Raw genomic sequence first — 23,259 nt, 5'->3', positions numbered from 1 at the left:
AAATCTTAAAATCCCATGCGAATCATAAATGTTATAAATCTTCGGGCCTATTTCTCGTGAACTTGCTATAATTGCCTTATCAAACGTACAACAGGAATTTTGTGGAATGTTTCGGTGTAGTCCGTTTTCAAGATCCTTTGCAAAGGTTTACAAGCATAGAGTCACTCATTTCAATTCACATGCTAATTTTTTTTTGGATCCATTGATTCATCTTAAATTAAATTGGTTTGAACATTTCACTTAAAAAATAATTAATAAGAATGGTTTTTCAATGAATTACGAAACTTATAGCTTATCAAAGTTAAGTGATGAAAGTCTTTGGTTTCTCTTTTTTTTTTGTAATCTTGCGGGTCCTTCTGTTTACACTTATACTTTGTTTGGTTGACTTTAAGAAGGAAGATTTGTTGAAATTCCTATCATTAGCTTATTTCATTGAAAAAATTCATTCATGTAATGATATGAATAAAATGAAAAAAAAGAATACTTCAATGCTTCATTCTTTTTTTTTGGCGTTTTTGAGTAAATTCATAATGATGGTACAAAGTATGTGAACTGAATAAATTATTAATAAAAAAATATATAAAAATGAATTCAACTGAGCAAATTTTTTAAATTATTGTCTGTAGATGTATGCTAATGTATGAATAAGTTAAATATGTTTTATTTCATGTTTATATCTTCAGTCATTCATTGTATTTGAATGCTTAATTGACCTAAAATAATAATAACGTACATTATTACCAAAATCCATTTCTTCATGTTTCGAAACTAATAATTTCAAGGATACAGAAGTTACCAGAAAACGGTGGTAATAATTTAGTGATAATCTTATAAAAAGGGTGATGTGCGCGAGTTTTCGAGTGTTATTAAATTCGTCTAAAACTTTCCAGCCTCGCATCATGACGTTGAATATTGCATGAAATACAATGAATGCTCGGTCCGACTGGTGATGATTTCAAGTTAATTAATTAGACTAGGCGACAATAAATCTGGAATGAAGAAAGTAAGTGAAGAGGTAACTTAAAGAGTTAACTAAAAGGTGCAGATATAGGAGAGGAAAAAGCTTGAGGTATCTCAAGAACGCAGATGATAGACTAGAAGGATTCCCATTCAGTCAAATTTAAGTTTTAAAATCTCATTTGAATATTACATTATCAATTCTGACTACAATTGTTGAAAACGAAAAATATTACGGAAGCCATAAATAAATTATTGGTAATGATGTGGTAGTCTGAAACACACAACACACAATTTTGAATCAATTTTTATTACCAAAATTTTAATTTCATTCATGAAAAATGATTCGCAAAACACACTTGTAAACTTTTGCAAACACGAAAAAGTTGTAAATTAAAACTCCAAAATTTTGAAAATGCAGGAAAACAACGACGAAGAATGTATATAATGGATGGATGGAATGACTATTATAACCGATGATTTGAAGATTATATATAAGAAGTGATGGGAAGGGATTTGTATACAGATGACAACGGCATAACTACATAAGGAAATGATATTTCCCGCTGAAAAATCTATGTAAAAGATGACTGGGGAATGAGAGATGAATGATTCTAAAAGCATAAGTTCGAAAATGTTGGAAAAAAAAAATGTAAAAAATACTAACGTGAAGAGTTCTACAACTTACCTAAAAAAAACCAATATCAATACAAAACATTTACAGTTTTCAAAAATCCTAATCATTCTGCTGCACTATTTTACTTCCAAAACATTATACTGTCAAGTAACAGTACTGAAAACACAATGAATAGTTTGGTTTCACTCAAGAATCACACATTTGAAAATTGTTAAATGCATGCTTTGAGATAATCATCAGACAATATCACTATTAAGTAAAATACTTGTTAAGTTAGATAAAGAGATAGTTCCGGTAATAAGGAAAACGAACAGAAACTTTACAAGAATGAAAAATGGTGGAGTACGAATACATTGATAAAACGCTGGGAATTAAATAGGAAATTGATCATAAAATCAAAAAAGAAACTGGAATAATACAAAGATTTATGGTACAAGACATCGCAACAAATACGGAAACCCTTAAAAATTAAAACATAAAAACGTGCACATTCCTGTAGTCCATACAAATGTATTATGCAGATTTAAAACGGAAAAATGCCTGCTATTGGAACTAACACAATGAATGGGAAAAAAAAGTACGGAATTGAAAAAAGGAAAAAACTGAGAGGCAGACTATGAAATCTAAAAAATTTTGAAACCAAGGAATGAAAACTGAAAAAAAACAACAAAGAAAAATGGTCACCTCTCAACCTCATCACCAGTTAGCAGCACCAATGGTAGTCTAACAAATCGGACCTTACTTATTTTCCATTTTCTAAGAAAAATAATCATTTAGGTTAAGGAGTTTTTTAGCCATCAAGACTAGGTTATTTTACAAAGTTACTTAACCACGACTTGCCTAATACAGTTTAGAGTTCAGTCACGATTTTCTGAGTTCAGCATAACATGTATTCTCAAGCGATTTGGCTTGGTATCAGAAAGACCAAAAATTACTGGAAACACCACACCAAAATAACTACATTTGTAAAAAAATGAAAAGAAAATAAAGACTAACTCCATACCAAATCAATTTTCTCTCTTGCAAAATCCCGATCCTTCTAACGTGAAAAAGAGTCAATTGAAGGAAGTTTAAACCACGACGAAATAGCTAGTCATCTAAACAAATATTTTGCTTTACTGAACTCAGAAAATTGCGGATCAAAACCACAGTTGCCAGTGATGCATGAGGAAAGTTGTAAGTTAGGTAGAAAACACTTCCTAACTGCTAAAATTAACTAAAATAGCAAGAATAAGGGCTTATTCTTAATTCCAAGACCAAAAATACTAAACAAAACTTGAATTAAGCTAAAAATAGCATATGTTAAGCATGAGGTCCTGATAACCGTTGAGATCCTTTTTCCACTATGAAATAAAATATATAAAATAACGAAGTAAAGAGGAAATCACCACACGATTCTTATTTTATACATGTGAGACGTTTAAATGAACAGATGTCACAAAAATTTAGTGAACTGGCATGAAGAATGCATACTGATATCACATGGATGACTAGTGCTTTGGCAGCCACGTCGTATTCACTGTGGAAAAATCTGACTAACATCCAGGAAAAATTTCGCCATTCGAGTCATTTCTATCTGGAAAGAAAATTCTGATAAACTACATATTCGGTGAATTGTCCCAGATGCAAAGTACTGGAGAATTTTTTTCCCATATAGTGAAGATGTCCAAATTAAACTACAAGCAGGACTTGTATTGAAAAACACGAAAGTTATGTAACAAGAGATAATTAAAATTTACCTGGTGAGGTGTCTCCCCGCAAGTTATTTGAAACCACTTTTTTGAGTTCTAGAAATATTCAAGTTTTAGAGCACAATAAAAGAAAGACAAATGATAATTTCAGAAAAAAATATTTGTGAGAACTTCGTACTTCCTGCATAACAATAATTATATCGAATATCTTATAGTGAGATTAAAATGATGAGTAACTCTATCCATAGGCTGCACAACGAACGTGAGAGTAAACAAACACTAAAGTTTTACCACTTTAAGCGCTCTTACTGGCGGCCTGAATGGCCTGTTATTGTAGTTGGTTTCACGAAGACACACCCGACTTGAATTTGCAGCTGTTGAATTACTTACAAATCTCGGGTAGAACTGTTCAACCTGAAAATGAAACTTTTTAGGCGACAAATCTTCCATTTTCAGTTTATGTTATAGATCATGTATAAAAAATGCGGACCCTTCGTTGCGACAGGTTTGCCTTTTCTAGTTGACTTATCCTCGTTACTGGTAGAACTATAGCTTCATTGTCAGTGCTTTTTACAGGAGATAAGAAGCCAGCGGTGTGTAATCTGAACTGATCGACTGGCTCACACAAACTGCAATCAAAATTCATATCCATAGCAACATGGAAGATATAAAACAGTTTCTAAGTTGCGAAATTAAAGTGAATGAGAATTGACCAACAGAGGGTGCACTGACACCCTTCTTTCCAAAGATGCAACCTGCCTCAATCTTCAATAAAACACTAGTGAACCGAAGTGAAGACGTTTCGCCTTTTTTTTTTCCACCAATTAAATCTCAAAATCTGATTCTTTTCCCTGTTGTACTCATCTCTAAAGATATAACAAATGTTCCACTTCTATTCAACGTTACGTTCGAAATATCTCTTTGCAATGGAAGTTTTTAGACGCATCACCAAGTGAAAGCGTAATATCTAATATTTATCACTTGTGTATTACTGCAGTTGGTTAAGAAGTACTAGCACATGCTCCACTGATTGCAGATTATGAGCTCAACTACTTGTAAACAGAGACATTATCCGAATAATTAGTTCAACGTACCTGCTTTCCAGTGGACCATTAGCTTGTTCAGGTATGGTATAATGTGAAGGTAGGAAGGCATGACTCCTTGAAATTTCATCGTTTGGACTGATATGCAATGGGGTTGATGTAAGCAATGAAAAGCTATCATCAATGAAGCCTGCAGCTATATTCTGGAAGCGAAAAAAAAAATGATGCACTTCATTTGCAAATATTTTGATGCATCCCAAGATTTAAATAATACAAATACAACGAACATTTTACAATCCAGAACTGTTCACTCAATGTACAGATTAAAAATAAGGGAATGCTTCATTGATCACTTCAACTCTTATCGGAAGCATAGTTGCAAAGATACTCCGGATTGGAGTGGGATTGTCATTCAGATAATGGTTTTTCAAAATTACCTCCCTTATTTCTAAAAAAAGTGACACAAACCATTTCATTTTTAAACCCTTTACTTGGCGTTTCCACCATCCCATATGAAATAACGGAGTCCGTAACGTTGTCGTCATTTTCATCATCAAGTGATGGCCTGAAACAGAGAGAAACTTTAAATTTTGAGAAAGCATAATCATTCTTTTCTCTTAGAGTTATAGGAAATCATTGTTTCAAAGAACTAAAATATATGGAAATATAGTTTATCTAATTTATAAGGAATATCCCGTATTTATCATGCGACACACATGCTCGAGCAACTTCAATATTTAGAAATTGGTCATGCAAAATCGATATGTAGAAAAAACCATCTGGCTTCACTCATTACCAAACTATTACTACACCATTCAATTTCATACCTTAAGGAAAATAGTATGGGTTTCAAACGAACGACAAGCTAACCGGAAAGATGAGTCTTTGAAAGAAGTAGACGGTATTGCTCCATTTAATGCATCGTCCGCCATATTGATAGGTGTTTCATTTTCTGGCACACTTGTCCCACTAAATCTGTATTCTGCAACAAAAGAATCACTTTGGAATTCGATTCCTGAATTAGGAAACAAAAATTGGAGAGTAATTACTGGCAAAAGTTCGCTAAATGTGAACAAGATCCCTCGTCAGATATACTTTATTTTCATCAGCTTTGCTTAGTTGAATAAAATTAGGGTCGAAACATCAACGTCAATAACGATATACCAAAATAACTATTTGATTTAATCCTACGGCTATATTACGGTTCTGGACACAACCTATGGTGCTCTTTTCAATATTACAAAACGAAAAACTTATCCCTACACCCCATGTTTTTTTAATTGCTTGTTCTCATCTGTCGTTTACCTTTTCGAGGTTACATTTATGCTAAGCCTTTTCGAACTCGTGGTTCCTTCCTCGTTCGTATTACTTAAGTATCACTTAAGTAAACGAACAAAACTGCTCAGATTTTCAGCGCAATGTTTCAACCGCCGAGAACTATATACTGCACATGGCTGAACATCAGCTCATCGAAGAAGACTTATAATGTTTGCTTTTTTTTAAGCACTTCTTTTAATCGACTCACATCAGGTTGGTTGTCGGTGGACCTATGCTTTATCAAAATTCAAAATTTTTACCAACAGCTTTGCCGGGATCTGATAAGCGGAATTTCGACGGAGGCGAACAATTCTCTGGTGGACAGAAAGCATCGCTAAATGCAGACACGTGGAGAAAAGACCTAGAATTTTACAGATTAAACCAAAATATATAAGATTGACTGTAACCAGTTTAAACAAAGCCATAAGTATCTAAAAGAACAATGTCAAAAGGTGTCTAAATATGATACTGCTGTCCCCGGAAAGTGAAACATTAGAAAGAAAAGCTTTATGCACCACCACGATGTGCAGAACATTTATATCAGTTCAAATCACAAGGTAAGACTTCAATGTATATTTTTAGCTTTTTGAATTCATTAGGGATTTCTTCGTTATTTCTACATTGCCACTGACTTCCTTGAATACTGGTCTATTTCCACACAACTTTTTAGCTGCTATTGCAATAATGCAATTGTCAAGAGACAAGTGACAATACTGAAACTTGCTTTAATGGTGATTGTGAGGAAGGTGAAGTCGTATTCGGTGACTTTTTCCTTGTAGGTGTCTTTAATGTAGGTGCAGTGTCTAACATAGTGATCTGAAATGATGAACTGATACCAGGCAAGATCTGTGATTGTAAAACCGGCTCACAAAAACAGTTCTCCTTATATTTATTACGGCCCTACTACAAACATATATTTTCCAAGACTCACGAAAACAAGCATTTGGCACCCTTTTCCAAATCACGAGTCAAATACGGAATTAAAAATTCACTTGAAAGTGGAAATTTTTACAGCTTACTGGTTTCGAGGGAGGTGAACCAAATATCGATGAACCTAAACCGGAGTCGGCGAAACTCATAGAACGTCTTGAACGTTTTCGTTCGGGTGTTGTTAATACGCTGCTTTTAGATGGCCACTGAAAATGACCTTTATATGTTACACTTCTCCGGCCGGCGCCCTCCCTTTCCATTGCTTTCATTGTTTGACCATCAACCTGGAATTTGGAAAAAAGTGATTCAAAATATACTACGTACCGTACTTCCAATAATATGGAACTCAAACCATCTTTACTCTCATCCACTACGCTTTTGTAAAATCAGGATGAGACAACCGGTCCAGATTTTATTATGTAAAGAGCGGTTGTCTCGGGATCTATCGACATGGTGATCACGATGTATAAGGGAAAACTCTTATACTGGAAAAACACATGCTCGAGTAATATAAGAACAGAGAGAAATGGGACTTTTAGTAAGACCGGTTTAACCGATTGATGTGTTAAATTTTCCCAACCTAGCACAAATGCACTTTCATATAACATAATGTCACACTTTTACTTACAGTAGTAACGTAGTCTTACTATCACCATATGCAATATACGTCCCTTTCAGTTACAAAGAAAGGTGTTTTAAACATACGCTGAAGAAAATATAGACCAATCCTTAACGTTAACAGAGATCAAAACTCTCATCCAATGTATATGTAGTAAGCATTTACGGATCTAGTTTCACGACAATCTCAGCTTCCGGATATTCAACCAGGAGTAAAAAATCCGTAAAGCTCCCCCTTCTAAAACCATCAAACTTAACCTTTAAATTCAAATATGCCTGCAGCAAATGTCGCATAACGGGGATTAGGTAAAGCGCGGCCCTCGCGGTGTTTGCTGTGAAACTTTTTCCATCGCACTGAGAGGAAACTGATGAAGGACGTACGGGTAGGTTAAATTGTTTCAATTTGCTTACAAATTGCCCATTTTACCCATCCACTACCCTAAGGATGGGTAATGCCTTTGAATGCGTAAAATGAAACCAGTTTAATTAAAATTTGGAAATAAAACTAGTTAAAGCGCCAAATGCTGTAAGTTTTTCATATCATTTAATTGATAAAAAGATAACGACGGAAAACATTAGCAATTCTTTTATGAAAGGAATAAAGTTAACCTCAACAGTCTTGAGTAATTTCCGGGATGTCTTATAGGACTTTACGATGTTTTTCCTCATTTTTTTTCCTCTTCCTCTCTTTTTACTTCTTGTCTCTTATCCATCGCTCTCCACTTTCCCTGCACCATCTCAACTGATGTTTATTGCTCTAAAAGTTCGATTCCCAACTAAAATTCCAATTTTTACTAAGTACTCAATCCTCTTCAAACCATATATGTGCAAAAATATCGAAGGTAATTCTGAAATCACCAAATTAATTAAGGTAAAATTCCTCTATCCAAACCTTTTCCCAAGCTTCAGTTATAGAAATTTCCTGAACTGGGTCAAATTATTCAAAACAAATGATCATATTATTATGTAGGATGGAATTTTTCACAAAAATTAACAAAATATCAATATCATATGCTCTAAGATGCATGAAAAATGAAGTCAAAAAATCGGATTAAGTGAACCGATCAAGATGGTTTTATTCGATTACTTGTATATCAGAGATGATCAAATTATTGCTCGATCTTGATCTTAGTCTTTCATTTTCTATCTTCAAATCTTATACAATTATTTATATAATTATATAATTTATTTATACACTTTATAATTTATTTACTTACTTATATAATTCTTAATATGTTGCGAAATTAATCATCTCTTATCACTAACATTGTAGTTAGAAGAAGGAAAATGAAAAAAGTAGGAGAGGAAAAAAAAAGAAAATGAGGAATGTTAATGATAAATGTTTGTTTGCTTTGATATCATAGAATTATTTTGATTCATTCAAATTATTTTTGGGAATTATTCCCAGTGATTCAAATTATTCATGATAATTACGGAAATCAATGTGAATTATGCTGATAGATAAAGCAGCAATTTATAATTTTAACTTAACTAACCTAATCATACTTAATAAGCGTTAGCAGTTTGTATCCGAAAGTAGCTCATTAATTAATTTATTGAATAGAGGTAATAAAATAGGTTAGTGGGATAATCAATTAGTAACAATAAATTTTTTGATTGTCATAAGTCTTTTTAAAAATTTGAAAAGAAGGAAAAATTTTAAATAAAACTTATTTACTCTAAATTTAAAAAAAAGAAATAAAAAAAAACGCTTTTTTCAATTATTCATAAGAACTAGTACTTACCAATCGGACATGTATGGTTGATGGTAATGATTGATTCTCGATATCAATTCTTTTCATGTTATAATGATGATGATGACACAATGCTATTTACGCAATTGTTGGGAGCTGTTAGTAGTGGTCGATCGAGTGGTCGAGGTCACGGTAATCCTCTACCTCTCTGCTGATCGATTTTTTCGGGATTCGTTTTTTTTTGTTTTGTGGTTTTTGTTTTTTTTCTTGTTTTCCGATATGAGGTTTTCTAGTTAAGAGTTATGGTTTGCCATAATTATCGCTTCGATTCTATACCCATTGTATCTGACATGATTCCATCTAACATTACGATAGTGCATTTAATACATCCCACCCATCACCACTTTTCCGACACATTCTGAGCGAATGACCTTTGACCTTGATGGGATTACTTTAAGGATAAAACCATTTAGTGCAATAGTACATATGATTCGGGTGACCATACTTTCTTTTCGATGTCTTTCTCGTTATTACCATTAAATAAATGGAAATTTTCAGAGAAGACAAAAAAAAGAAAAAAAAAGAAAGATTGGACACTAATGTGAGGTTGGTAAACACAAATTGGCCACTAGGCTTATTCCAAGCTTGAACCTGTATTTTATCGGATTTGCTGCATTGCACTTCAGTAATTGCAATTAGAAGCGAAAAATTAAGCTTATTCAAATTGCACACCTTTTCAAGGTCGTCCTATTTATCTACTTTATCCTAAATGTTAGCAAGTAAAGATGTTCAATGTTAGATGTCTCCAATTAATTTTATTATTGAAAGAATTCATTTCATTTTCTACATATTCTTAACTATGGTAATTTAAAAATTATTAAAACTTCGGGATGTTTCTTTACAATAGCAAAAAATAATGAGATTATTGCGTGAATTTTAGGGGTTCAAATTTTCAAGAGTAGCATTTCGGATGAGAAATTATCCGGATCCGAAATAATTGATCCAAACAATAACACCAATCATTTTTCTTGCCCTTCTACTTTTCCAGAATTAGAAGAAACTCGTAATATTAATTATTGGATTTCAAATAGTTGTAATCCAATTTGAAATTTATTTTTTGTATGGACAAATATCCTTTACAAATTCATCTTTTCATCTTTTCTTCCTCTGCTCTTAAATTGCGAAAAATTTATGGCTTTTCAAAATATTTGCAGTATTTGTGAATGACAATTTTTACCACAATTATTGGCCATTTAATGTTATTGCTATAAATAGAAAAGTTTTTATCCCATTGGTCTTTTTTTTTTTTGGTAAGTTTTTATTGCATTTATTTTTTAAAATTGTTTTTTTTCTTTTTGATCATACGATTATTTCGTGTTAATTCTGAAAAGCTTATTGTATGTTTCAGTTTCGTCATGCGAAATAAATCTTTCATATAATGAAATTTTATGTCTGATCATGGATGGAATTGAAATAATTAAAAATTGTCATCGAATATCATTACCGTCTCTTCTCTCTTTTTCCACATAATGTGAAATATTCGTTTTTGGGATTGGTAAAAGTTAGATGAAGAAAGAAGGAAAGGAGAAAAAAGCGGATGGGAGAGAAACTTAATACCTTCCATTTCTCTTTTTCAAGTAGAAAATAAAAAAGAAAAAAAAAGGAATTATATTCATGTAGACATTAAAACCTTATAAAAAACAGTTTAATATGCAAAAAAAGAAAAAAAAAACAGCCGACGAGATACATTTTAATTTCAATCTCGAAAATTAATGATATGAATGTGTAAGCGAACCCATCACATTATCATTCATTCATTCAATCATTTATTCATTCATCCCATTTATTCATTCCATTCCATCCCACTCCATTTTCCATTCATTCATTCCACTCCATTCCATTGGATGAATGGAAGGAATATTAAAATGATATAGGAAGAGAAAAACTTTTGTTATTCAAGATTATAAAAAAAAAAGGTTTCGTTCTTTTTCCTTTTTATTTTGTTTGTTGTTTTCACTGCTTTTTCTTTTTCTATAAAAAGATAGAAATTTTTTCTTTTTTCTATAGAAAGTGAAAATTTTTTTTTCCTTTTTCTTATGTAATAATGCAAAAGAATGAAATAAAAATAACCCTACATATAATAACTTTCGTTTTTTTTTCTATCAATATATTCCATTAATTTTAGTACGATTTGGTAATTTTATATTTCATTTCTAAATGTAAAAATACAGGAAACATCTTGAAGAAGAGGATATGTTTGATATTCGAAATTAACGGCTTTTTTTTTTAAACATCGAAGAATTAGAAGGAAACAGATGAAAGTGGATGTCAAAGATAGGGAGAGGGAGAGAGAGAGAGAAAGAAAGGAAGACAGGCATAGAGAGAGAGAGAAAGAAAGAAAGACAGGCATAGAGAGAGAGATGAAGAGGGAAAGGTAGGCAGGAAGAGTGAGAGAGGGTTGGGGGAGGGTGAAAGGATTTAATTTTAGGGTAGGTGTAGGAAATCCCGAAATTGTCATAGTCTTAAAGTCCCCTATCACGTCCCACATTCCTCTCCTACACTATAGTAGTCTCTTGTGTTTGTCTGCCGGATCAATCTTCCCTTTCACCATACAACCAACCTTCCATTATCTTCCTGTGCAAACAGTTGCGCCCATTATTATAACAGCTTGAACAGGACGAAGAGCTGCTGAAAATACCGAGAGATAGAGGGACAGGAAAGGAGAGAGAGGGAGGAAGGGAGGGAAGGAGAGGTTCATGATGATGGCAAGATGGATGAAATGAAAGCGAAGATGGAGGGGTGGTGAAAGGAGGATTGGCATTGATTAGATCACGACTCGATCGGGTCACGAAATGAAGCTCAAATTTTTCTTCACTTTTAATAATTGTTCCTCTGCTAGCTTAGCTGCGTCATCGTTGTTTGAAATACGAATGAATGCCGCATTGAATTCGACACACAACTAACTTTGTTAGCATATGTGTCTGTCGTGTCTGCATGGGTGTGTGTGTGTGTGTGTATCAGTTTTGTCAGCTATTTCTGATGGGGAATTGCCATGTAATCTTAAAAGTAGACGACTATATGCTTTGAAAAATCTGAAAACAAAAGCGTTCAGTTTTTAGGGAATTGTAGTAAAAACTCTCTCGCTCTGTCCTACATCCATCTCTGGTTTCTCTTTCTTGTTTTTGTTTTTTTTTCTTTTTCAATTTTTCATCATTAACAAGTTGAGGCTAGTAAATATTCTTGCAATTATGCAGTTTGCAGTTGCATCTACAATGCTGCTTTCAGCTAGCATCCTCTGATCCCCAAGTTTCATCTAATATTTCAACAAATGCCAAATACCAAATGTCTAGGAAATTAGATTAACCAATAGATCAAATAACTGTTAAATGCTTACTTTTTTACATTGATAATACACGGCTATATATTTTTTACGTGCATACATTAATTCTACACACAAATGCATGCATGCATTCCTCCTCCTTTTCTACAGTTATTTAAACAATAGGTGATTTGAAATTATTCGATAATCCCAGCTCTTCCATCAGACATCTTTATCATTCAAAATATCAGAATAATCTGAATAATTTTATGTTTAATTCGTCGATTTTTTTCATCCAAAAATATATACTCCAAATTAGGTACTCAATGATTAATCACTTATTATTATTCCACTAGAACAATGATAGTTAATAATAACAATAGTAATAATAATAGTAATAGTAATAACAATAATAGTAATAATAACAATAATAATAATAATAATATTAATGATAACAACAATAATAGTAGTAGTAGTAGTAGTAATAATAATAATAATAATAATAATAATAATAATAATAAATAATAATAATAATAATAATAATAATAATAATAATAATAGTAATAATAATAATAACAGTAATAATAATAATAATAATAATAATAATGGTAATAGTAATAATGATAATAACAATAATAATAATTATTATTATAGTAATAATAATAACAATTGTCGATGTCGTCGTTATTACCATTATTATTACTATTATTACCGTCATCATTAATCATTGTTGTTGCTATTATTATAATTTCCCTGAACTATTCTCCATTAGTTTATTGGGATAATTGTAAAAGTAAAGATATTGTGGTATGGAAATGATATGAAAGCAACATTTGCCTCATTTCCTTTTTTGCTTATTCAAAAGGATTAAAGGAAGGATAAAAGTGAAAATTAAACGAAATGAAATTTGTATTTCAACCTTTTACTGCAATTTTTTGATAAGAATAAATGAATGAAAAATTAAAAAAAAAAGGAAAAAGAGCTCCCAAAGTTTATAGGATTTCAGTCTCCTTTTTTTTTCTCCCTCTTCCCATACCAATCATTCCTTCTTGTTTCGGAATTTCATTATCAGTCGTCATTTCCATCCTTCTTTCTTTCTATTTTCTCTCCTTTCTTCTCCCTGTTTCTTTCTTTCTCTCTCTCTCCCTTGTTCTTATCCTGTTTATCCTTTCATGCGTAATGTTATTGTGATAAATATGATCATCTGTCAGATATGTCATACTTTCCACTGATCTATCCCTTTTTTCCTTCGTATCCGTTAAATAATTTTTCTCTCTCCCTCTATCTGTAAGTAAAATGAAAGAAAGAGAGAGAGAGGGAGGGAAAGAAAAAAGAGTGCGTCAACATGAAGCAAAATTGAAAATAAAACCAAATTTTTGCTTTGCTCAAAAAATGAATCATTTAAACAATGCTTAGCCAGTTTTGTACACCATGAAATGCACTGAGCATTTCCTTTCGTCGTTTGATGTCCGGAAGAGTTGAAAAAAGAAATCGGTGTGGAAAGTTGAAGGAAGTAAGGTAGGATTCTCGAGAATTGAACCATTCGAAATTATCGAATTATGCCAAAAATCAGACCAGAATGGAATTACGAATTATACCTATCATTCTGGACGACTGCATTTTGCGCAAATCGTTCTGAAAATCTCAACCTTTCAAATTTTGAAATTTTATCAGTTGGTTGCTGAAAAGTTTCGGAAATGCGAAGTGATACTAATTTCGATTTATAAGTTTTGATGCTCGGGATACATATTCCCTGCATTGCTCTCAATTTTCGCTCCATTACACGAAATGATATACATAAATATATCGGGAAGTGAGCAAATGTCCCAACGTTGTATCTTTTCAATGAATTTCCACTTCCATTTTTGATATATTTGTATCGAATGCAAATTTTTTACTAAATTTACCGAGTAAGATTTTAAATTTACTAAAACATTTTCACGTTTAAAATAATCTTTGGACGGAATGGAAAGAATTATTGTGTAAATATATCGATGGTATCGGAAGATTTTTTCATTTTTTCAACGACTTCAATCCATTCTTTTTCGTTTCGTTTTATGGATTGTAGTTCGTTGTATAATAATTTGGTTGTCATCGATGAGTCTCCATATTTTTCGGTCAACAATTTTCGCACAACTTCATAGTTTTCCGGGGCAATATCAAAACCTCTTACGGCTTGTAGTGCTGATCCTTTTAAACAGGAGATTAAGTAGTTTAGTTTTTGGATTTCCGGGATGGTTTGTGAGTGGACAGCAGCGTTAAAGCTACTCCAAAAATCTCTCCACTGTCGTGGGTCGCCATTGAGATAATTGAGGTTGACATTAACATAGGTAGGTGGAATTGGCTTCGATATCTCCGTTGGTAATGCATGCTGCTGGTTTGGAACTGGTGTTAGTTTCTGAATTTCGGAGTCAATTTCCTTTTGATATATAGTTGAAGTAATGACGGCTTCTTTTGCTTCATATATTAAATTAAAAATTCCTTGCTCTGCTGCCGTTACTTCATGACATTTCTCCTCCTCCTCCTTTTTTCTTGATGTGGTAAGGGACTTTGGAAGATAATCGATCCATCTGTCATTCGCTTCTTGAAATGATTGGATGCACATGTGTAGCCTCATAATTTTTTCTTCAAAAGGTCGCTTTCTAGCTTCATGTATTTGAAGTCGTTCTGAACATGGGGAACTTTGTTCTGGCAATCCGACATCTAGTACCCTTCTTGGAGGATGTTTACTAGTCGATTCCTGACGGGTTTTATACTTTCTAGTATAACAGAAGTCATATCAATAAGGATTTCCAATTACGATTATTTGTTATGGCTAATATCAGTAGTACCTCGAGCACCAAAATTTTGTCATGACAAAAATTATGAGAAATTAGAAGATGAGGATTACTGTTCTTGTTAGTAATAAAGCAATTATGTTTTATAAAAAAATGACTTACTGAATACTGATTGGTTATGTGTTCGAGGAGTATAATAGTTATCCCTTATTGTTGTTCAAATAACAAGACAATAAAAACAGGTTAGAAGTAATTCCGATTATAGTATAATAAAATTCAACTTAACGTAGAGTAACGGCAGAAATATTGAAGATTCGTAAACGGAGAGGAAATAAATCGGGATTGTATTGAGTAGGGTTGAGTGGCGATGGGGAGAAAATTAACATTGAATCTTGTTAGAGATTCTTAGGGTTTATATATAGGATGTGTGAAAAGGAACAATCATTACATATTGACAGTATTCTCACATGTGCAAGAGAAATTAACATGTAAGAACAGTTTTCTTTAGAAAAAATTGCGTAGAAATTACTTTATCTCATGTACAGCTTTCTCACCATTGTATAAAAGATTTTGCATGGGATAAAGCCTTTACAAATTAGTTACCAGATATGCACAGATCTTAACATCAAAAAAAGCACTTTTAGTAGATTAGATAGCTGACTCATGACTTTAGGCATGAGAGAAAAAAAAAATGTAAATGCGATCTATTTGAATGAATGGTTTTGTGATACAGCTATTTCGGTTTTTCCGACAGATAGTATTTGATGAGTTTGGATTATCATTCAAATAAACCAACTTATCATATCCACTATATTCAAGTGAAGAATGAAGGTTTCGTTTTTGTTCGACTGAAATTCGATGAATTTTCGCATTCTCAAATCTGGAATTGTTAGTTATTTAGGATTAAAGTGATTGTGGATGAGACAAACAGTGAATACGACGAATTTGTTATATTGTAATTATGCTAATTACATTCATTTGGTAAAATTGAAATTTGCAACTACGAATGTTTAGACAACAGTTTTTTTATCATCGTTTTCAAAGTATACCTATTTGATAAACCAGCTTTGACAAGTTAATTTAATCAATTAACAACAACAAAAAAAAAGTTAATTGCCTAGGAATGTTAACATACCTGAAAATAGCGACAACGAAGTCTTTTGAAATGATAATTGTGATATAAATTTTCTTGTACAAGGTTTATTTCTTATTTCAAAATTGCCAGCGTGTATTTCTTTCTTATTTAATATAAAATTGAATTTGGTTTCAATCAACTGAATTTAATTTCGATTAATTCACCCACTTTTTTCTTTTTTATTCATGCTTTAAAAATAAAAGGGAGGAAATTGAACAAAGCATTGGAATTTATTTTGAAGAATAAATAATTTTCGGTTAAATTTGGAGTAAAAACGGTTAATGAATGGATCAGTGGATGTTTCACCCTATTATTTACACAACTTATCTTCATTCCTTTCTTTCTAATTATTTTAATTTATTTAATGGATAATTAATATTATCATCCACTTTTTTCTCACCGTTATTTTGTGATAAGTTGAACTTCCCCGTTTTCATCTGTGTCTCCGCTTATAATTTATCTTTTCCGTTTTACATTCTATCTTTCTTATCGATGATTCGTTTTCCTTTTTTTTTGCTCCAACAAAAAAAAAGTTAAAAACCCTTTTGAGAAAGCGTTTTTTTCTTTTCCAAGATTTAAAACTATGTTCCATTCATTTCTTTTTTCTTTTTCTCCCTGTATATACTTATCTGTATGATTTAGACTTGAAAATTCTACTTTTGGAAAGATTTTTCAAAAAAAAAACAATTACCAATGGCATGAAATGGATTTTATAACGATGTCCTTGTTCCTTCTTTCCTTCCTTCCTTCCTATCTTCCTTCCTTTCTTTCTCTCTCTCTCTTTCTTTCCCTTTCTCTTCTCCCCTCCTCTTTCTCCTGCTCTTCATTTCTCTCCCTCTCTCTCTCCCTCTTTCTCCCTTTCTTTATTAGCTATTTGTAAGTGGAATGAGGAAAAATTATGGTGATAAACAAGAGGCTTTGATTTAATGATTCAACTATTCCCTCTCTCTTCAAGCTATTGTTCTTTCTTTTTTTTCCTTGTTATCCTTCTGCTTCATCACTCTGTTAATGGTCAGAAATAGAAACCCGCCCTCTGCCCTCCCGGTTAGCTTGACTTCTTCGGCTCTCCTTCATCATTTCATTGATTTATGATGATAGATCGAGAACAGTGAAGAGATCGGGAGGAGTGGGAGGAATCCCGTCAATTCAGGATCGATCATTTTACTGCACTATCCATTCTGCTATTGTCATCGACCTTGGTCTACTTCCCCATCAAAAATCCACTACCGCTTTTTTCAATTATCATTTATTACACTCAATACAAACATACACACACATACGTACACACACGCACACACACACAGGCATACACACACACATAACATACACATACACATATACACACACATACACATATACATGCATGTGTTTTTTAGGTAAATCAGAAAAGTAATGTCTTACAAAACTGTTATACAAACTATGCAGCATTTACTATTATTTCAAAACAAAGGGAAAACTTTAAAAAATATCCTTTTCCTCCGTCTTCCCTTTTTTCCCTCTCTCCTTGTTTTTCTTTCTCTTCCTCTCCTAACCTCTTTCATCCATTTATATTTGATAAATTTTTCTTTCCTACATTTAATTATTGTGACATTAGGAATGCTTTAAATATTTCGATACATTGTGCATATTTCAAAGACATTTGTGTATTAATGAGATAAATATTTCTCCAGGAAGTTGAAACATGAATGGCTTTTATTCAATCAATTATCAGTATTTAAGTATGTAAGTTGTGAGAGTAAGTGTATGAGATAAAAGGGAATGGTAAAGTTAAAAAATAAAATGACAAGCTCATTGATCTATTTTTATGATCTTATTGATCTTATTGATCTGTGAATATAATATTTCGATCTCATTTTTGGAACAATCCTTCCCAATGAACCATGCGTGTTTTGTCGATTTCACAGTGTTTCTGTTTACTTTATGATCCATTAGTTTCATTTCTCCTTTTTTTTGATTTCGAAAATTTTGATTAGCAGTATTTTTTACTGAGACAATACTGCTTGAGTGTTTGGTTTATTAATCTTGAAATGATTACTAACATAATGTGGCATGAGGGAAAACTGCTCCACCATTTCTGTTAATATTGAATACGTGTTCTTACATGAACTTTTTTACAACCAGATTACGATTCCTTAATCATGAGGTCATTCCGTTTGAAACAATCCGTTTTATATCACTTTGCTTTTTTTTCTTTTTTTAGAGGTGAAAATTTGTACTATTGGTGCGTAGTGCAGATTTTTCACCCAAATAAGTAAGGTCTTCAAATCTTTAAAGTTTAATTTGCCATCTGGAAAGTTTCGTTTGAATTAATCTGTAGCACCTAACGGTTTCTTTTAGTCTACTTCCCGCGTAGGATTTTCAAGTTTCACACAGGGCCTGTTATTTTCCGACATCCCGAGAATATTCCCGCCTCACCGTTGACGGAATCAAGGGCATTCCTGTAAGTGGTCATTTTGAGCCCTCGTTTCGGTGGTTTCCGGAGTTCTGAGTAGTAGAGTAGTGATGAGCGATAGCTACTTTGGTCTAGTCAGATGGTTTATTGTTAGTTGAGGGGTGTCAGAGTGGGCTACACCGATCGATAGTTATACCTCAACAAGCGACCATTGGAATGGAACGTATAACGATGGGTCCTATCGATCAATAGTTATCTCAACATCCAGCGATTGAAGTGATCGGTTTGCATGTCGGGATTATTCGAAAGTTCTCGAAATTCAAGGGGATTTTTTCATCTTTGGGATTGAAATTTTGATGGTAGCTTAAATTTAATCTGTATTCTTTTAGCTTAGATTTCTCTGAAATTTCTTTTTGTCTTTACTGGGATAAGGAAAGATAACATCCGAAAACTTCAAATTAGTTGGGAAGACGCAGTGTTAAATGGAAAGATTAATTAATCTCTATAATTGAGATCCTACCGATAACCAGTCAGTGAATTAATGCAATTTCATAATGATTGGCATTATCACAGTTCACCTTTTCATATAGTTCTGACCTGGGGATCTGGAGGCCTGCGGACCGAACGCGGCCTCTCAGCAAGTTTATTTTGTCCGTACAGCTCAGGAAAAGCTTGTCGCCGCTCCTTTCCTTTACCTTGGTCGAAACCTTCCAATGTTGAAGTCCGTTGATCTTTCATCACAAGTTCACCTTACCGTTAAATAATGATGTAATTAAATTCTCTGCATTTTCAGTGGATCCATTACAATGTTCCATTCACTCTTTTATATGTGTATATATATACATATACACATATACATATATATGTGTATATGTATGTACATATATATACGAATACGGTACTGGGTAGAACTGAGTCAAGTACATTAGTCTGGCCCTCGAAAACCATTCCAGTTTCTCCTCTGGCCCTCTGGAAAAATTAGTTGCTTACCCCTGATATGGTTCATGCAACATCATTTCTCATATCTGACCGTATTCTTCAGGGGTCGTGTGGCATTATCTTCCGTTTATCAGTCTCTACCGTTTATTTATTCTGATTATCTTCATTTTTCCATCGTTTGTCATGGTTGGGCAAATATCAGATTTATGAATCATCATTTGATGAACGTAAAATTAATCGAATCAGGAATTTCATTGCTGGTTTGCAGTTTTTTCAGCGCTTCTCAAACACTGAACACTCTGTACTTTTTGTCCAACATGTCATCATGAACTATATGTGCAGCATGCAAGTATGTGTGACACTGTTATAACTCATATATCCAGTAGAAGCAAGTTTAACGTCTATGCTTTCAAACGTCAAGATAGTCATTAAATATTCTTAAAAATTAGGTCAAGTTAGGTTGATATTAGTTGTCTTCTGATGTCTATTGATGTTTGGTTTCTAAAATTATTGTAATGTTAGAATGTTACGTTGAATATCTTTTATTTTCCCTACAAGAAATACCTGTTTTCGGTTGTAGATTATGCAAGCTTTATATCAGTTATCGGCCAGTGCAGCACCACAAGCGTTCCAGAGTCCTGGTCAGCCGCCTGTTAATCTTGCTGCTATGAAACAGTTCATGCAAGCCGGCGTTTCCCCTGTACTTTTACAACAAATCCAGGTAGCGCAACAGCAGCAGCTTGCTGCAGCTTCTGCAGGTATTCATGAATTTATGGGTACTGAAGTTTTTTTTGAAATAAATTTCCAAAATTCCTCTGAAGGTGATTAAAATATAGAGATCGAGGATAGTTCCATGGATAAAGGAATAAAAAGTTTGCTTTTAAACATAAGCAATTTGCTTGGTATGTTGAAGTGATTGATTGAATTTGATTTTTGTGTATTTATGCTGCATGTTGGTAAAGTAATTTCTTGTAATTGGGCGAAGTGACCAAATCAAATACATGCAAAAAAATGCAGTTTAAAAAGGAAAAATCGCTACATTAATTCATCCATTAATATTCATAAGCAGTAGTACCAGACATTCTCGTGAATTTCGCAGGAATACTCTGCGTTGTAAGGTGCTAACTGATGGGTCAATAGATATATAAATTCAATACTTTTTGGACTTAACTTTAAGGAAGGGAAAGTATAGAAAAAACAGGAAGTAGTTTTTTTCTTCTTTGGTAATTAAATGTTTTTGGAGGGGAGGAGAATAAGGATGTCATTCGTGTTTAGCTTGATCAAAAGCTTGCTTAATCGAAATTGTTATTTGAGGTTCCTAATGTATCTTCCAGATACATGTCATAGTTGCTCCAAATTCATCTTCCATCCACGAATACTGAGCAGTCAATATCCAATAATTAGGTGATGAAGCACCCACCAAGGCATTCTGGAAGTACTGCGATGACAAGCAATGACGGAAAATATTTTCATATTGCAGTTGTGGCATATGCTATTTTTATCCACCATTTAATGCTTCTTTTTCCAGCCAAACATTTGTGGCAAAGAAAGTTAATTTGCAGCAGCTGCAATGCATCAGTCGGGTGGTTTGCTTGCAGCACCGGTAGTTGGTACAGTTGTTTCAAATGCAGAAGGCGAGAAACAGGATGAGAAATTAGCACGAGAGCAGTATGATCTCCAAGTTCAAATGCAAATGGCTGCAGTTGCAGGGATCGGCCCACAGATACCGCAGCCTTCTACAGTTTGTTGAAATTTATATGCTGCAGAATATTTTAAATAAGTAAAACTCTGAATTTTGCTGAAACACAAATTCATCCAAAAATCTCTTCATTTGTAAAACTGGCCTAAAACTTTTTACTTCTCAGTATTATTTCAAAATTCCTTTAGGTTCAGTCACAGCCAGCTCCCTCAAACGCTTTAACAACACCGGATCCGTCCACTTCGTCAAATTCTGTCGATGGTGCGCCTAAACGATTGCATGTATCAAACATACCGTTTCGATTCCGTGATCCCGATTTAAGGGCAATGTTTGAGAAATATGGGCCTGTAACTGATGTTGAAATAATATTTAATGAACGTGGTAGTAAGGTAATTGTGGGTTTTTTTTTTTTGGAAGAATAACTTTTTGTTACAGTGATTAACGAAGAATGCATGTCTCTTGTTTTGTTAGCTAATGTAAGTTTGTTTTCTATGATTCTAGGATTTTTGGGTGAAGCAAGCGTTGTTTATCTAAATCGATTGCAAAATTTTACAGTTTAGTTTTGCTTCCAATTTTTTTGCTTTATTTCAGGGATTTGGTTTTGTGACTATGGAAAAGTCAGCAGATGCGGAGAAAGCTCGACAAGAATTGCATGGTTCTTCTGTTGAGGGTCGCAAAATTGAGGTTTGCTTGTTTATCATGCACCAAACCAAACCAGATCAAGCCATTAAAAATTCGGCTTCTGGTTGTTCCATGTCTTGGTTATTACGGAACGTTTAGTTTGCCGGGTATGATGCTATTGCTAATCTATTTCCCTGGTGTATCCTGCAACACTTTCCTGTTATGAAGTTCGAGCTTCTGGAATATACCTGAGCATGAACTTTCCGGTACCTTCTTATACTACAGATTTTCCACCTTTGGTTCTAGGTCAGAGTTTTCCACATATTTTCGACTTTTCCTGGTACATTGTTATTGCTGCAAACAGCAATGAAATCCCCTTATCCATGGGAATTCATTCTTTTTAATACTTTCGATCCCGGAAAATTTTTTCTTCAAGACTTCAGTCTATCTCATTTTACACAAGTAGCTTATAGTATAAATCGTACTCCTTACACTTTGTGAATGCGGGAAAAGACCAGGTCTTGGAGATCAGTCATGAACGTTAGACCGTAGTGTAGGAAATGGATATCACATCTTTTTTTTTCATCACTGGGTAGAAAAAACTTTTAGCTGGTCCTCAATACCTTTTCCTGAAATTAATTAGATTTCTAGTTGTATCTGAGAGACCTACATATAGCGTTTGAAGTCATTAAAGAAGTGATAGATCTAGAAGATGATAAAAGCAAAGGTAAGAGACAAAATAAACTTTTCTCCCAAAGAGCTCTTAAAGCTCTTAACAAGTCCCTAAAATTAGAGATATCCGAAATCGGGGATGGCTAAATTCAGCGAGCAAGCTGCGAACCTGGTGTTGAAAAATCGAGATACTTATAATTTTGGGTATCCTGAAATCCAACAGAGGAGAGCAGCTGTGATGGTAAATGCACTTGTTTAATCCCATTTTTTGAATCAAAACAATATTTTCTATTGAGCATGACGCTTAATAATTGTTATTGAAATTCACCGTAGGGGGCGCACATACGTTTTTGGGATCGTCTAATTGTGTTTGCTTTACACAGAGAATTTGCATCCTATTGCATTTCTGTATTTTAATTTTTTTTTTTTAAACGGACTTTCACTAATCCTTGCGCGCTCGGATCTTTTTTGATTATATTTAAAGTTTCCTGATCCTTTGCATGGCTACCCATTGAAGTGTGGAGAAATCAAACACTTAATATATATGCTATATTTTGAAATAAAAGACAGCTATATATATACATATGTACATATACATGTATATATATGTATACATATACATATATATATATATATATATATATACATATATATGTACATATATATATATATATATATATATATGTATATATATATGTATATATATGTATATACATATATGTATCAAAACGACTATATCTATTGCTTCCATTCCGTCCCGGACGTTACCAAGTATTCCAGCAAGCTTTTTTCCCCATCACTGGGCGACTTTTACTTCC

The 23,259-nt window shown here is 33.2% G+C and overlaps 4 protein-coding genes across 4 annotated transcripts in view; 2 read left to right on the top strand and 2 right to left on the bottom strand.

Moving 5' to 3' along the window:
* Positions 1 to 3,564: 3,564 nt before the first annotated feature.
* On the bottom strand, positions 3,565 to 6,865 carry LOAG_04682 (hypothetical protein; the record flags this gene model as incomplete). The annotated part of the gene is made up of 8 exons (XM_020446651.1): positions 6,665 to 6,865; positions 6,370 to 6,461; positions 5,906 to 6,006; positions 5,199 to 5,310; positions 4,797 to 4,893; positions 4,380 to 4,531; positions 3,776 to 3,914; positions 3,565 to 3,699 (listed from the first exon to the last, which is right to left on the bottom strand). The coding sequence occupies exons 1-8, from the start codon at positions 6,842 to 6,844 to the stop codon at positions 3,565 to 3,567; spliced, it is 1,008 nt and encodes a 335-aa protein (XP_020303036.1). The 5' UTR covers positions 6,845 to 6,865.
* A 2,099-nt stretch (positions 6,866 to 8,964) lies between these two features.
* Positions 8,965 to 10,313, top strand: LOAG_04681 (hypothetical protein; the record flags this gene model as incomplete). Its single annotated transcript, XM_003140218.1, has 4 exons — positions 8,965 to 9,079; positions 9,828 to 9,950; positions 10,102 to 10,145; positions 10,296 to 10,313. 4 exons carry the CDS (start codon positions 8,965 to 8,967, stop codon positions 10,311 to 10,313), a joined length of 300 nt encoding a protein of 99 aa, XP_003140266.1.
* Positions 10,314 to 19,092: 8,779 nt separating this feature from the next.
* On the bottom strand, positions 19,093 to 19,248 carry LOAG_04680 (hypothetical protein; the record flags this gene model as incomplete). Its single annotated transcript, XM_003140217.1, has 1 exon — positions 19,093 to 19,248. One exon carries the CDS (start codon positions 19,246 to 19,248, stop codon positions 19,093 to 19,095), a length of 156 nt encoding a protein of 51 aa, XP_003140265.1.
* Positions 19,249 to 20,022: 774 nt separating this feature from the next.
* Positions 20,023 to 23,259, top strand: part of LOAG_18175 (hypothetical protein) — a 5,925-nt gene continuing 2,688 nt past the window's right edge. The window contains exons 1-4 of the mRNA XM_020450841.1: positions 20,023 to 20,207; positions 21,012 to 21,190; positions 21,337 to 21,537; positions 21,740 to 21,832. Of these exons, the coding sequence (XP_020305433.1) occupies positions 20,033 to 20,207; positions 21,012 to 21,190; positions 21,337 to 21,537; positions 21,740 to 21,832 (648 nt within the window). The 5' untranslated portion in view covers positions 20,023 to 20,032. The remainder of the gene's footprint in view (positions 20,208 to 21,011; positions 21,191 to 21,336; positions 21,538 to 21,739; positions 21,833 to 23,259) is intronic.

This window comes from Loa loa (genome assembly GCF_000183805.2).
Source record: "Loa loa unplaced genomic scaffold supercont3.216, whole genome shotgun sequence".
NCBI classification, from domain to species: Eukaryota; Metazoa; Nematoda; class Chromadorea; order Rhabditida; family Onchocercidae; genus Loa; species Loa loa.
The sequence above is the reverse complement of the archived record's forward strand: the minus strand, read 5'-3'. Positions and strand labels throughout refer to the sequence as shown.